The 14,851-nt window shown below is 44.1% G+C and overlaps 1 protein-coding gene and 1 long non-coding RNA gene across 2 annotated transcripts; both read left to right on the top strand.

Annotated features, from left to right (window-relative positions):
• Positions 1-46: 46 nt before the first annotated feature.
• LOC145719902 (uncharacterized) lies at positions 47-1,775 on the top strand. The gene is made up of 2 exons (XR_014142672.1): positions 47-345; positions 564-1,775. It is a non-coding gene; the product is annotated as an uncharacterized LOC145719902 (long non-coding RNA).
• Positions 1,776-4,163: 2,388 nt separating this feature from the next.
• On the top strand, positions 4,164-13,110 carry TDP2 (tyrosyl-DNA phosphodiesterase 2). Its single transcript, XM_081811513.1, has 6 exons — positions 4,164-4,377; positions 4,457-4,542; positions 8,085-8,258; positions 8,978-9,069; positions 10,530-10,648; positions 12,135-13,110. The coding sequence occupies exons 1-6, from the start codon at positions 4,225-4,227 to the stop codon at positions 12,351-12,353; spliced, it is 843 nt and encodes a 280-aa protein (XP_081667639.1). The 5' UTR covers positions 4,164-4,224; the 3' UTR covers positions 12,354-13,110.
• The last annotated feature ends 1,741 nt before the right edge of the window (positions 13,111-14,851 follow it).

Genomic DNA, 14,851 nt, shown 5'->3' with positions numbered 1-14,851 from the left:
ACCAGAAGAGGTGTCTGCGGACAGTGTGTGAACGTGCACAGTTATGTTCAGGGCCTGCGCGGGTCACGCTGCGGGGGCAGGCCCGCAGCTCGGGTGTGCAGCATGCGTGTGTGTTTAACACGGGCGGCTGTAGAGGGATGGTGAGGAGCACTCAGGCTGGATCCTTCACCGAGGTCTCCCCCCTGTAAAGTGGACATAGCAGCACTGTCCTCGTAGGTTCTGTCAAGATTAAGATAACGTTCAAGCTGAGCAACGAGAGAAAGGCCTGGCGTGTCACAGAACACTTGAGTTCTCATCCTTCCTGTTAAAGCTGTGACTCGAACACAGCCATCAAACTGCAAGTCGGTTTGTATAGTTTCACATGGATCTTTCTTAAAATTGCCCAATTGGAACTGTCTCTCTTACTAAATTCAGTCCCTGAATGACCTAATTATTAAACTCAGTGGATACGTTTCAGCCCCTCTCAGTTCTTCCTGGCCCTTCCCTAACTCCCAAGCCCACCTTCTGGGTTTCCTCCTCCTCCACTGGCCACTCCACCATCCGTTTGCTGGCTTCTTTTCCAGGGCCCACCGGAGTCTTAGGGTCAACTGATCACTCAGCCTCACAAGACTACCCAAGGCCACACCTGCTTTCAGCTTCACCCTGCAAGCTAGAGGACAGGTTCTCTAACATTACGCACTATCAGACTGTCACCAGCATGGGCTTTGGAGCGGACACGGGATTAGACCCCACTGCCTAGCTGTAAGGCCTTGGGAAAGTTAGCTTCAATTGTCTCCTGCATAGAGTACCTACCTCCCAGCATGGTCAGGAGGACTACAGGAACTATGTAGGTAAACTGTTAATACGGCGTCTGGCTCAGCGTACTCAACATAAATGTCATTACTGGAACGGACCACAGCCCACCTGCTCTTCTCGCCATCAGAATTAAACTCTGCTTCGTTTGCGAGGCCTGAACAAACTGAATGAGCAGGTGCCTTTCTGAAGGTGATCGGATCAGATCCCCTGCGTAACCTTCTGCAGTCTGGTTCCTTTCTGAGCATACGAATACTAGTGCTCAAGCTGTAGGCAGTGTAACTCTGGGGGGCGGGGCAGGGGGAGAAAGCGAGAAGTCTAGTGAGCGATGCAAGCCACGCAAGCCACGCGCAATCTCAGATAGTTGTTGGCTAGACGGTCTTCGAGGGACAAACAGCCTGAGAGGGAAAGCTGCCCCCAGCCTGGAGTACTCACTCCTCTGTCCTCACTCGCCCTCCATCAGCAAACCCTGTCCGCTGTATCTTCCGACATGGCCAGGACCCAGTCACATCCCTAGCCCCCATCCACGACTCCTCACCCTGCCACTGTGGCCCAAGCTGTCACTTCTCCAGCCGTGGCAGCTGCCTTCCCCCTCACCTTCCTGCTCCCGCCCTGGCCGGCCTTGTGTCTGCTCGCTCATTAGCAATGGGACTGCCCCAGCCACACGTCAAGTTCTGTCAGTCTTCTGTGCAAACCCCTTGAAGTAAAAACCTAAGTCCTTACAGTAACAATGAAGCCGTATGTGAGATCTCACCTCCAGCTCGCCCGCCTGGGATTCCTCTGGAATTGCTGTAAGCACACGGTGTTTAAAAGTCTCAGAGCCTTTACGTTGGCTGTTCCCCTGCCTGGAACACTCTTCCCCTGCTTCCAGTGCTTCTTTTGTTGCATATTATCTCTCTCAAAAAGTTACTGTTAAAAAGTAGCATATCCTTGGATTTTATAGTGTTTGCTATTTGAAAACATTAAATACATTTGTCTAAGTATTATTTCCTATGTTTTTCACAAAAGCCCTTGGATATAATTAGGGAAAGTTACTTACATGTTGAAAATATAGCCCAAATGTTGTTTCCAGGAGGAAGACTTTGGTCCAACAGCCTACATTCTTCCTACAAATGACAGCAGTTGGTCTGTGTTTAAACTCCACTTTTAAATTACGTATTGGCAATTTCCCAATACTCGTTCCTCATCAGAAGGAAAACAAGCAGGGGTGCCTGGGTGGCTCTGTCAGTAAAGCGTCTGACTCTCGATTTCGGCTCAGGTCATGACCTCAGGGTTGTGAGATCAAATCCCACATCTGGCTCTGTGCTGGGCATGGAGCCTGCTTAATTAAGATTCTCTCCCTCTCCCTCAGCCTCTTCCTGACCCCCCTCCCTCTCTAAGAAGAAAAAAAAAAGGGGGGGGAACAGGCATGCATACTTTAAAATATTTAGAAAAAACCTAAAAGTTCTTAGGTTAATGTCTTCCAAATCTGACATAACCAAGGGCTTCTGTTATTCATGTTTATTTATAAATGATCCTACATAACACGATTTCTACAAAGACACTGAAAACTAGGAATCTGGGCTAGTCTGTTCATGCGCCACGCGGACAGACGCCAACCCTGCCTGACTCCAGGTAGCACCACTCTACCTGGAACTTGGCTTTCCTACCTTACTGCGATTACTTATTTTCTAATCCTCGAGGTTGCAAGTGCATCTTTTTTTTTTTTTTTTAAGATTTTATTTATTTATTTGACAGAGAGAGACACAGTGAGAGAGAGAACACAAGCAGGGGGAGTGGGAGAGGGAGAAGCGGGCTTCCTGCTGAGCAGGGAGCCCGATGCGGGGCTCGATCCCAGGACCCCGGGATCATGACCTGAGCCTAGGGCAGACGCTTCACCGACTGAGCCACCCAGGCGTCCGGGCAAGGGCATCTTAAGCGTAGACACTGTCTCTTACTCTCTTCCTCAGAGCACTAGGGGTACCTGCTTGTTGAAGGCTCGAACTCTAAAGTCCTTTCCCGCTCTGAAACCAAGCAATTCTGTCTTCACAACTGATAATCATTTAAACATTCCCTGACTTATGACAGTTTGGCGTAAGATTTTTCAACTTTCCGATGGTGTGACAGCATTACACATCCAACAGAAACTTCGAATTCTGAATCTGGATCTTTTCCCAAGCTAGTCATACACTGCCACGCTCTCGACATGCCGGGCAGTGGCAGTGAGGGGGCAGTAGCTCCCAGCCAGCCCCAGGCTACAGCAGGAGGGTGAGCGACTACACTCAAAATTATTCTTTAACTAGGGGTGTCTGGGTGGCTCGGTGGGTCAAGCCTCGGACTCTCGACTTCGGCTCAGGTCATGAGCACAGAGCGCCCGGCAGGCTGCATCTCACGGGAGATCGAGCCCCGCCTCGGGCTCCGCACTGGGCCCGGAGCCTGCTTAAGGTTCTCTCTCTCCCCCTCCCTGCCCGCTGGCGTTCTCTCTCTCTAAAAGCAAACAACAACAAAAAATAAAACAAAGTTCTGTACCTATACAACCATTTCCCTTTTCAGCTGCAGTACAGTCCTCAGTAAACTACAGGAGACACTCAACACTTTTTACGAAACAGGCGCAGTTGGACGATTCTGCCCAGCTGCAGGCTAAGAAGTGACCTGCGCACCCTCAACACTGGCGCAGCTAAGCCGCGCAGGCCAGGCGGAGTACATGCACTTTCGACTTAGCATACTTTCAACCGGCAGTGGGTCTGATCCGGAAGGAACCCAACGGTAAATCGAGGCAGATCTGAACTCAGTTATGTCCGTTCCCGCGAAACACGCTACGCGCTTGGCCTGACACGCGGTCATTACTAGTCGGTGCATTTGCCGCGGCAGTCCAACAGAATCGGGCGAGAGACACCAATTCCGCGCAACCCGCACTCAGCATCGTGCTTTCTGTAGAAGCCAACGCTTCCACCCAATACCTTTTCCAAAACTCTATCAAAACCGGGGACACGGGTCATCGCCTTCATCAGCTCCCGCACATTCTGCGTCAGGCAGCTCATCGTGGGCCGCCGCGGCTCCCGGGCACAACGCAGGAAGGACGCCCGGGCGAGCCGGGGGGCGGGGGCCCGACGTCCGCGAACGAGCAAGGACAAGCGGGGCGAGGAAAGCCGCGCCCTCACCGCCCGCTGGGCGCTCGGCCGCCAGCTGCTCGCGCCCCGGCCGCCAGCACCCCAGCGCCTCGCGCTCCGACGCCGCGCCCCGCCCCGCCCCGTTGTGACCGCGCACGCGCCGTGGGCCCCGCCCCGCCCCGGCCGCCTCTCCCGCGGCGCAGCCACGCCTATCGCCCTCCGGGGGCGGAGCGCGTTTCCGGCCGGGCGGTTGAGGAGGGTGCGCGGGGCGGCGGGCGCCTGCGCAGATCGAACGTCCGCCCTCCCGCCCTGGTGAGGGGCGCGGTGGGGCCGGGGCGAGCCGATGGAAAGGCCGAGCGGCTCGGAGGCGGAGCGGGCAGACGGCGAGCCCGAGGTGAAGAAGCGGCGACTGCTGTGTGTGGAGTTCGCTTCGGTCGCGAGCTGCGACGCCGCCGTGGCGCAGTGCTACCTGGCCGAGAACGACTGGGAGATGGAAGTAGGCTTCGCCGCTCTCTTCGTCCTCTTTACCTCGGGCCGGGGGGCGCCCGGGTCTCACGGCTGTGTGTGTTTTTCAGAGAGCGCTGAACTCCTTCTTCGAGCCGCCCGGGCAGGAGAGCGCCGCGGAGAGCCGCCCTCACACGGCGGCGGGGCCCGAGTCCTGGTGAGGGGGCGCGCGACCGGGCGGAGGCGCGGGGCTGGGGGCTTCTCCGCGTGCGCCGCAGCCGGGGAGGGAGACCCCGCCGACAGGCCGGAGGAGGGAGGCCGAGCGCGCTGTGGAAGAGCGGGACCCGGGGAGTGCGCGGCTTCCTGGGCCGTTCATTCATTCCCTGCCCGCGGCCGCCGGAGTGCTAGTCTCTGCGCTGCTCGGCCGGCCAGCTGCCTTGCACCGGCCCGCGCGCGGCTTGACCCCTGCCCGTCTTTCCGGGTTGGGCCCCCTCACCCCCTCTTTCCTACGCCGCGGTTGTTACGGGGCATCCAACTTTCGCTCTCTCCAGTGGGCGTTTTCTCTTGCCTTGCGTCCTTTGTAAAGATACTTATTGACGTAGAAACGGTCGGGGTTTGGAGCCCACGGCCAAGAAAGAACTCTTTTTTTTAAGATTTTGTTGCAGAGCGCGAGCGAGCGAGAGCGCGGAAGCATGAGCGCTGGGAGGGGCAGAGGGGGAAGCAGGCTCCCGGCTGAGCTGAGAGCCAGGTGCGGGGATGGATCCCAGGGCTCTGAGATCATGGCCGGAGCCCAAGGCAGCCCCGGAACGGACTGAGCCACGCAGGCTCCCAGGAAAGAATTTTTGAGCCGTCTTTGGTGCAAAGAAGGTGGTTTTGTTACAGCACGGGCACAGGACCCCTGGGCGGAAAGAGCTGCACTGGGAGGCAGTGGCCCATTGTATGCTTTCAAGTTGGGAGGGGGTTGGGGACAGCACAAGCCTCCAAGGTATTTTGGAGCAAGGTTTCCAGGACCTTGAGGGGACTAGCTATTGTTAGGAAAAGGTCATCTATTACTGTCTAGTAAAAACTCAGTCATGAGACCCTTCAGATGAGTATCGGTGGGCCATATGCTTAGGGGACGACGATTGCCACCATGTAGCTTGGGGGAGGATGGTAGAGATAGAGGAAGTTTCCAAGGGTATTTTTTATACGTTGAAGTTGACTTACAGGATCCTGGGGAGTTCGGTTGAGATTGACTTTGGACCTTAGCAAAGTATTAACATCAACGCAGCTGAGCCCCTAGAGGAAGGTCACTCTGCCTGTTTCAAGGACTTGTCAACGGGCTGTAGGTAGTAAGGAAATTTAACTGTTCTTTTGCCTTTGTTTCCCGCATCATTTATTACCTTTGCCTAGAACCTTTTGTTCGACTCTTTCCATGCTAAGTCCTATTTACCTGAAGGCCCATCTTAGACAGGACTTATCTCCCAAGAAGCATTCCTTGATCTCTCAAGTCTGGGTGGGTTTCCCCTTGTAGGTAATCTTACAGCATCCTGCATGATCCCAGTCATAGTAACTTAGTTTATGTTGTAATTGCTGTTTAATATTTTGTCTCCCACTAAACTACCCATTTGGCGAAGTCAGTATCTGTTTTATACATTGTTAATTTCCCAAAGTCTAGTACAGTATTTGGCATATAATCTCTCAGTAAATGTATATAAAGTTCTCCCAGATATATGGGCAACCTGTGGAGTTAACTGTTCATAGTGAAGACACTTTTCTCCCTATGATCTTTTCAGCTGCACCAGTTTACAGATGTAGTAAGATCCTTTCATTAGGCTCCCTTCCCTGACTAGCCTCTTATTTAAGGGCGAATTGTCCCCCATCCGCAGTGATAGAGCTCTGCCTCCCATGTTGTAGTATTCGCCTAGCTCAAGCTGGCCAGTCAGATCCTCTCTCCTGGGATTTCCAGACTGGGAGGAAGAGAGCTCAGTCTGAATCTTCCTGTAGAGCTGGAATGGTCACATGCTAACCTAGTATTTGTGGGGAAAGCTGAGAACAGGTGGTCTGCAGAAGGAGAATGAAGCGAGGGAAGTTGAGTCCGTGGAGTCAGATAAGAGAAAGCCTTGATTGCATTTCCTCAGGGATAGCTGCATTCCCATACCTGGCTCTGTGACATGTTTCTGTTTCTTCTAAATTCCTCTATTTTGCTCATAGGAGCCTGAGTTAATTTCTGTCAGTTGCAACCTAAATTGTAACCAGTAAAGAAATTGGAACAGAGGGTCTTGATGCAGGGTGGTGAGTTCAAGCCCTCACTATTTTGAGGGTGGAGCCTACTTAAAAAAAAAAGTATGTGCAGGGGGTGCCTGGCTGGCTCAGTTGGGCATGCCACTTTTGATGTTGGGGTTGTAGTTCAAGCCCCATGGTCGGTGTAGAGCCTATTTAAAATTAAAATCTTTAAAAAAAAAAAAAAAATAAATGGAAACAGAGGAAGTGGATTCCCTGAAATAGTCCCACAGAAAAAATGTGAATCCAGCTGAGTAATGGTGGAAGGGAGGACCATTAGGAGTTCCCTATCCCAGAATGGTAAACTGGAACGTTTGTGACACAGTTGGCAAAATTTGAATAGGTCTTAAAATTATATAATAATGTTGTATGAGTGATAACTTTCTGATGTTCAGTAATGCTGGGTATACAGGTAAGCCTGTCCTTGTTTCTAGGAAATACATACAAAGGTATTTATGCACACATTTCAGAATAAAAAGAGCAAAGCAAGTAAATGTTACGTGAAATGTTAACATTTATGTGGGTGAATGGTGAAAAGAAATCTTTTTACTGTTTTACTGAAAGTCTGATTTTATTTCAAAATAAGAAGTTAAAATAATAAGTTAACTAGATTTATTGTGGTGGTCACATGTCAATGTTTACAAATACTAAATCGTTTTATTGTGCCTGAAAGGAATATAATGTTATATGTCAATTATATCTCAATAAAATTTTTTAATTAAAAAGTTAAAATACTGACATTAAATTTATTAAAGTTATAAATATAAAAACCTATTTCTTAAATTTATGTATGGTATATAACTGCTTGGCAGTCACCTTTTAATAATGGTTTGTCCTTGGTGGGGATGGTGTGAGGTGGTGTCAGGACCATGGACTGGAGCTTGTGCGTGTGGCCTCTCCAGTGTGGTAGTCTCAGGGTAGTCAGACCTTTTAGGTGATCTCTCAGGAGACGGTGTTCGAAAAGGCTTGAGTGAAAGCTGCAAAGTTTCATATGACCAAGCCTCAGAAGTGCTGGGATTTCCTTTCCACCATATTCTGTTGGTCAAGCAAGTCAGTAAGGCCCAGGTTCGGGGGGAGAGGTGTTAGACTTCACCTTTCAGTGAGGGGACTAACAAAAATGGCTGCTGTTACTCACAATGAGATTTTATTCCGTATGTTTCATACATTTCACATATGATTTAAAGTGAATCCAAAATGGAAATCTTACACTACATAGTCTGATTTCAGGTCAGAGTTTACAAAATCATCTTAGTGACTGATCCATGTCATTGAGGGATATTGAGTTGGCTCTAACTATGTAAGTGAGCAAACATTTGGATAACACGTAAGAATCTATTTTTCCTTAGTTGTATGACTTCTGCTCTTCTATAGGCAGATACTTTTAGGGTTCTTTTAAAATTAATTTATCTGTAAGATGAGGAGTACAAATAGTTAGAAAATAATTTAGAATTGATCAGAGATGACTTGCAGAGTTGTGTTTCACTGTAATCTTGCCAGTGTTGACCTAACGAATGAGGAGACAACTGATTCCGTTAGTTCTAAAGCCAGTACATCTGAAGGGAATCAGCAAGAAGATGGCAGCGTGTTCTCTCTCATTACCTGGAATGTTGATGGACTGGACCTAAACAATCTGCCAGAGAGGGCTCGAGGGGTGTGTTCCTATCTAACTTTGTAAGTATTATTACTTAGGTTCAATGGTAGCATGATAACGTGCAACGTGGCTTACCTATCTACAAAGAGGGTAACAGTCAAGATCATGGGCTTTGGAATCTGATCTGAGTTCAAAATCTAGCTCTCAGAAGAAACATGTAAAAGAATGGAGAGTGACTGCCTCTGAGAGCAAGAGTGTGGACAAGGTGGGGAGGGAACACTAATTTTTGTTAGATGCTTTCTAGTACTGTTTCACTTAAACTTTGTATGTAATTATTGCTCTGAAAGTAAAATTATCAGAATGGTCTGTATCTGCTACCCACTGGCTCTATGACCTTCTGTAATCCCTTGTGAACCACCGGAGCTCTCTGCAGCTCAGTTTCCTCGTCATGGTTAACTGTTCCACAAGGACTGATAATTTGTAAGGCATCTAATGGAGTATGGGACCCTTGTAGGCTCTCCATATACTGATTTCTGTAGTCAGTGATTCCAGTTCTTTTCACTTGAAAGTGTTATGATGTGTGTTTTTCTTACTTAATTTGATCTTTACAGTATTTGTTAAATAGCACAGATCTTTCTCATTTTATAGTTATCAAATATCAGTATAAACATTGAATATTAGGTGCCCTAGGGGGGCAGTAATTTTGTGTTTCTTTTATGTTGTGGTTTTTTGCTAATCTAGGTGTCAGCAAATGAAATAGTATACCTGGGATTTATTATAAATTGATGTTTTGAATTAGGTACAGCCCAGATGTGGTATTCCTACAGGAAGTTATTCCCCCGTATTGTAGCTACCTAAAGAAGAGAGCAAGTAGTTATGAGATTATTACAGGTAACAATTTTCCTGTTACTGTCTTTGTCTTTGAAAAACAGTCAATGAAAGAGATAAATCAAGGTTAGCCTACAGGAGCACACACAAAAAAAAGCAAAAATAAAAAAAGTTTGAGAAAAGTAAGCCAGACACAGGATACTAGAAAAACCATAGGAGAATATGTTTTACAGCTTAATATATGTGAAAAGTATTGGAAATGGATGGTTTTTAAGGAAAATGTAAATTTTTAGCCAAAATTTTGAGACCTGGAGTAATTTTTTAGTGAAATTAATTTATTAAAAATTTTAAGTGTGACAAGTGTGCATTTTGGTTATACTTTTTCTAAAAGTCTGTTTTTATTCCTTTTAATTGATTTTGGGTTTTTTCCTAGTTTTTTGCCCTGAATAGTTTTTTCACTTTCCATCTATTTTGTTTTTACTGAATGCATTTAATGTACCACACACTGGCTACATTCCATAATAGTTGGCTAAATCGCGTGTTTTCTTTGACTTTCACTTTTACATAGTATGTGATTTTAATTTTGATTTATAATAAATTCTCAGTTGCTAAGGAGAAGGTAATCTCTTGTTTCTGTTTTTCTTTCTGTCTTTGTGGGACAACTTTGCTGCATTCTTTGGGGGATTTTTTTTGACTCTTCTGTTTTAGATTTCTGTTTTCTGAATACCATGCTATTCCTCCAACTTGGTTTCCTTCCTTGTTTTATTGGGTCTTTTTTTTTTTTTTTTTTTTCCCATTGTGCTGAACTTGTGTAGGAACTTTCAAACTGGAGGACTGTGACCTTCAGTTCTGGAAAATTCTTTCCCTCTCTCCTTTTCTCCTCTGTCCCACTCACCCTCCCCTACCTGCTTGCACACTGCCATTTTTCTAGCCCACCTGCTGTCCTCCTTAGCCCTCCCTTTCCTTCCCTTGTTTCTTCCTTTTCCCCCTTTCCTCTTTTTCTGGTTTCCCTCTGCTCCAGTAAATCACTTTCCACTTTTTCAGCTAGTTTGTTTTCTGAAAAACAGTTGGAAGCTTTTATTCACTGCCCCTCTACTTCTATTCTTTCCTCTTCTTACGATTTTATACATTTCTAAATTTTTTATTCATTTACTATAATTTTTCTGGTGCTTGCATGGTGAGAAGTAAATGCATGTTAGTTTGGCTCAGTGTAAGTCTCATCTTTCCTTTCAGAAATTTCTCAAATTTACTTGCTTGATATTGGCATTAACTATTTTTGGCACTTATGTGAATTCTTTTTCATTTTTATATTTCTTCGATATATCCAGCTATTTTGGGGGGGGGGCGTAAACATAGGGACTCAGTTGGCTGTCTTCACCTATTTTGAAATAATAGTTTACTTTGAAGATTCAGATCCATTTAAGTATCTGTACCTGTTATAAAACCTTCAGTAGGGGAACTTGTGATAAACTGCAAATACTCTTGACTTCTCAGCCTAAATTCTTTTCCACAAACATTTGAAGGTCGTGAAGAAGGATATTTCACAGCTATAATGTTGAAGAAATCGAGAGTGAAATTTAAAAGCCAAGAGATTATCCCTTTTCCAAATACAAAAATGATGAGAAACCTTTTGTGTGTGTATGTAAGTAATTTTTTTAAATTGACTTTTTTAAAGATTGAGTTGTTTCTTATAGTTCCATTGTGGTATCTATTTTTTTTTTTAATTGCCATTAGAGAAAATGTTGTCTCTTCTACATTCTTTTAGTCTTAAAGAACATTGTAAATTAAGTTTTTACACAAATTTCAATACAAATTTGTAAACATAAAATCCTGACCCATTAGGTATCTTCCTAAGAATACTCAAGAATTTACTAACAGTTCACATTTGCTTCCTAAAATGGTTTTTTTTTTTCCTAAATGCGTTGCATATGGTACTCTGTTAAACTCGTGAGGCTTACAAGAATGAATCAAAAGATCTTACTCTCCTAGAGCTTATAGATTAGCAAGGGAGAGAGTGTAGTATATAGTAACTAAAATAAAGGAAAGGCATAAATGCCCCTGGAGGAGGTGTAATGATGTGCCATGGAAGTTTAGAGGTAACTGTTAGCTAGATTGTTGTTGTTGTTTTTAATGGAGATATAATTGGCACAACAGTGTATACTTCCAGGTGTACAATGCAATGATTGGACAGATACATATATGTTGCAAAATGATCACCACAGTATCCAGTTAACAGCTGTTGCCATACACGGTCACAAAAGTTTTTTCTTGTGATGAGATTAGCTAGGTTGTTTAGTGAAAGTTTGATGAGGGAATTTGTATTTGAATTGAGCCCTGAAAAATATGTAAGATGTGTGCGTTAAGAAGAGTCCAGGTGGCAGAACCACCATGAGCAAACTTTGGCAAATTGTATATTGCAGGATGTGTGTATATATATATAAGTATATGAGAAAGGACATATGTAAGTATAAACGAACGTTATATTCAGTTGGGTATAGAGGGCATGAAAAGGGGTAGTGTGACAAGAAGTTGGTAAAACAGGTTGGATCCAAATTACGGAAGGTCATGAATGCCCAGTGTGAAAGAATCTGGACTTGATTCTGCAGGCAGGCAGTTTAAATAATTAATAGATCCTGCATTTTTAGTATCTTAACTGCAAAATGGTAAATGATTCTCATTCATTAAACTGACTTTTTTTGAGTACCTATGTGCCAAGCTCTTGGTAATAGCAGAAAATAAAACAACCATCTTTGCTTTCAAATGACTCATGACTTTGTAGGAGAGAAATAATTATGCTGTAATTCAGTGAAGGGAACTTTAAAATGCTATAGGAATATAGCAGAGGGAGCCACTGATTGCCTGGGGACATTGGGGAAGGACTCCAGTGGAGATGACATTTGAGGTAGGTCTTGAAGTAGTAGTGGGTGTTTGCTAAGTAGTCTTCTTTGGGAGCAGGATTATCATGTTACACCTTGACCTAGAAATATGAGCACAGGGCTGATTATATAGTTTTGCTTTGGTAAATATATACCAATCAGTTGAATAATCGGTCGATTCTGTTATCAAATTTTTCAGCATTAGTGGTTAGTGAACTTTAACTTAAACTATAACTGTTTATCCTGTTGCAGGCAAGTGTGTCGGGAAATGAACTTTGCCTTATGACTTCTCATTTGGAGAGCACCAGAGGGCATGCTAAGGAACGAATGAATCAGTTAAAAACGGTTTTAAAGAAAATGCAAGAGGCTCCAGAGTCAGCTACAGTTATATTTGCAGGAGATACAAATTTAAGGGATCATGAAGTGAGTGACAAAGTCAGTTCTGTGCTTGTGGGCAGATTATTGCTGTAGAAACTAATTTAGGTTTCTTTTGACCAAAGCTGTTACAATGTGTAAGTGACTTGCAAATGCAATTCAGTAAATACTTGGCCTGTGCTGTAGGCCTGGGCACTGGGGAAGCAGAAGCAGTAGGAGCGCTTCCATTATTGGGGGAAAACAGAAATACTGCATCTGAAACAGACAGCACAGAACAATATATGTTGATTAAAAAGAGGTATAGAGAAAGAGTTAAGAAAAGATTTAAGTTTATTTGCAGTATCTCGAGTTGCAAGGTGAAAAGAACAGAAAGATTTGGCCATCACAGTTGTCCCTACCTCTCTTCTGAGTTTTCTTTTTTCAGCTTTTTTTTTTTTTTTTTACCCCCTTTTCCTGGTACTGCCATCTCCAGGACTGAAACAAAGTCTCTTTCCCCTTAGTTCATTTGAGACGCATTGGGATTTTTCAGGATCTGTAGACTTAGATCATATTAAATGGTGAGCTGGCCTTGCCTTTTCCCCCAACTCTGGCTGAACTCACATCAGATTAGAAGTGAATTGAAACGTTCATTTCACTGTCCTAAGCTCCAGGAGTAGAGGAAGAAGTGAAATGAGAAATGAAAGCCTGTCAGGACCTCGGAAGTGAAGGCAGTATCCTAAATAAAGTGGTGCTCTGCTTCTCTTTATGATTTTGTGCCCTTGTACACAGATCATTTTTTAAAAAGCCTAACTATTGGACTGTTTGCAAATCAGTAACTTCATGGTAGCTGTTTTGTGGTACCTGGTTGACTGACTGACCTGCTTAAAAGAAAAATCCTGTTTTTCAACAAATGGTGTTGGGAAAACTCGATATTCACATGCAGAAAAACAAAGTTGCATCCTTGCTTTATACCCTATATGAAAGTTTATTCAAAATGGATCAATGACCTATTATAAGTAAGAGCTAAAACTATAAAAAGAAAACAAAGGGGAGAAGCTTTATGACGTTGCATTTGGCAACGACTTCTTGGATGTGACACCAAAAGCATAGACAAGAAAAAAAAAAGATAAGGTGAACTTTATCACAATGAAAAACTTTTGTGCATCAAGGGACATGATCACAGAATGAAAAGGCAGCTCATGGAGTGGAAAAAATATTTGCAAATCCTATAGATGACAAGTGAGTAATAATATAATTAATATGATGTTGATGTTATATGAAGAATTTCTACAATAAAGAAACCACCTGATTTAAAAATGAGCAAAAGACTTAAATAGACATTTTTCCAAAGAAGAAATACAGATGGCCAATAAGTACAAGAGAAGATGCTCAGCGTCACTAGTCATTAGAGAAATGTAAATCAAAGCCATCATGAGATACTACTTTACATCCATTAGCATCAATATTAGCCAAATGCCAGAAAATAACAAGCGTTTGCGAGGATTTGGATTAGAGCCCTTGTGCAGTGCTGATGGGAATATCAAATGGTATGGCTGCTGTGGAAAATTGTGTGGTGATTCCTCCAGTTTCCATATGGTCCAGCAATTCCACTTCTGGGGTGTATACCCAAAACAAAGAAAAGCAGGGTCTTGAAGAGGCATCGGTGCACTGTGTTCATAGCAGCTAATATTATCCACAGTAGCTAAAACACGGACGCAACCAAAGTGACCATTGACAGATGCATGGATAAGCACAATGTATATGCGTGCAGTGGAGTATCATTCAGCCTTAAAAAGGAAGGAAATACAGCATGCTACAATATGGACAAACCCTGGACATTACGCTAAGTGAAATAAGCCAGTTACAGAAGGACAAATATTTTATGACTCCTATGAGTTTCCTGAAGTAGTCAAAGTCATACAGACGGAGAGTATAATGGTGGTTACCAGCAGCTAGGGGAGGATGGAATGGGTAGTTAGTATTTATTGGGTACAGAGTTTCAGTTTGGGAAAATGAAAAGGTTCTAGAGATGGTTGGTGGTGATGATTGCACAGTTTCGTGGATGTACTTAGTGCCATAGAACTGTGCTAACTTTTACATATACAGGCATACCTCAGAAGTATTGCAGGTTCAGTTCCAGACTACTGTAATAAAGTGCATATTATAATAAAACAAGTCAAACAAATTTTTTAGTTTCCCACTGCATATAAAATCATGTTTATACTACTGGAGTCTATTTAAAGTATGCACTGGCATTATGTCTAAGAAAGCAATGTACGTACCTTAATTAAAAAATACTTTATTGCTAAAAATGCTAACCATCATCTGAGTTTTCAGCCAGTTATAAACTTTTTTGCTGGTAGAGGGTCTTGCCTTGATGTTGATCAGGGTGGTGGTTGCTGAAGGTTGGGATGGCTGTAGCCATTTCTTGAAATAAGACAATGAAGTTTGCTGCATTGATTTGACTCTTGCTTTCATAATTTCTCTGTACCATGCAATGCCTTTTTTCTTTAAATTTTTTATTGGTATGTTAATCACCATACATTACATCATTAGTTTTTGATGTAGTGTTCCATGATTCATTGTTTGTGCATAACACCCAGTGCTCCATGCAG

This window comes from Leptonychotes weddellii, unplaced genomic scaffold, assembly GCF_054177405.1.
Source record: "Leptonychotes weddellii isolate Sample4059 unplaced genomic scaffold, ASM5417740v2 HiC_scaffold_815, whole genome shotgun sequence".
In the NCBI taxonomy this organism is placed as follows: Eukaryota; Metazoa; Chordata; class Mammalia; order Carnivora; family Phocidae; genus Leptonychotes; species Leptonychotes weddellii.
Note: the sequence above shows the minus strand (reverse complement) of the source record. Positions and strands in the feature narration are given on the sequence as shown.

Bases quoted from the DNA above. Each gene is read 5' to 3' on its own strand.
- TDP2 (XM_081811513.1), top strand. From the start codon at position 4,225: ATGGAAAGGCCGAGCGGCTCGGAGGCGGAGCGGGCAGACGGCGAGCCC. The intron at 4,543-8,084 runs GTGAGGGGGCGC...TAATCTTGCCAG, and splicing joins GCGGCGGGGCCCGAGTCCTG to TGTTGACCTAACGAATGAGG. The intron at 10,649-12,134 runs GTAAGTAATTTT...ATCCTGTTGCAG, and splicing joins GAAACCTTTTGTGTGTGTAT to GCAAGTGTGTCGGGAAATGA.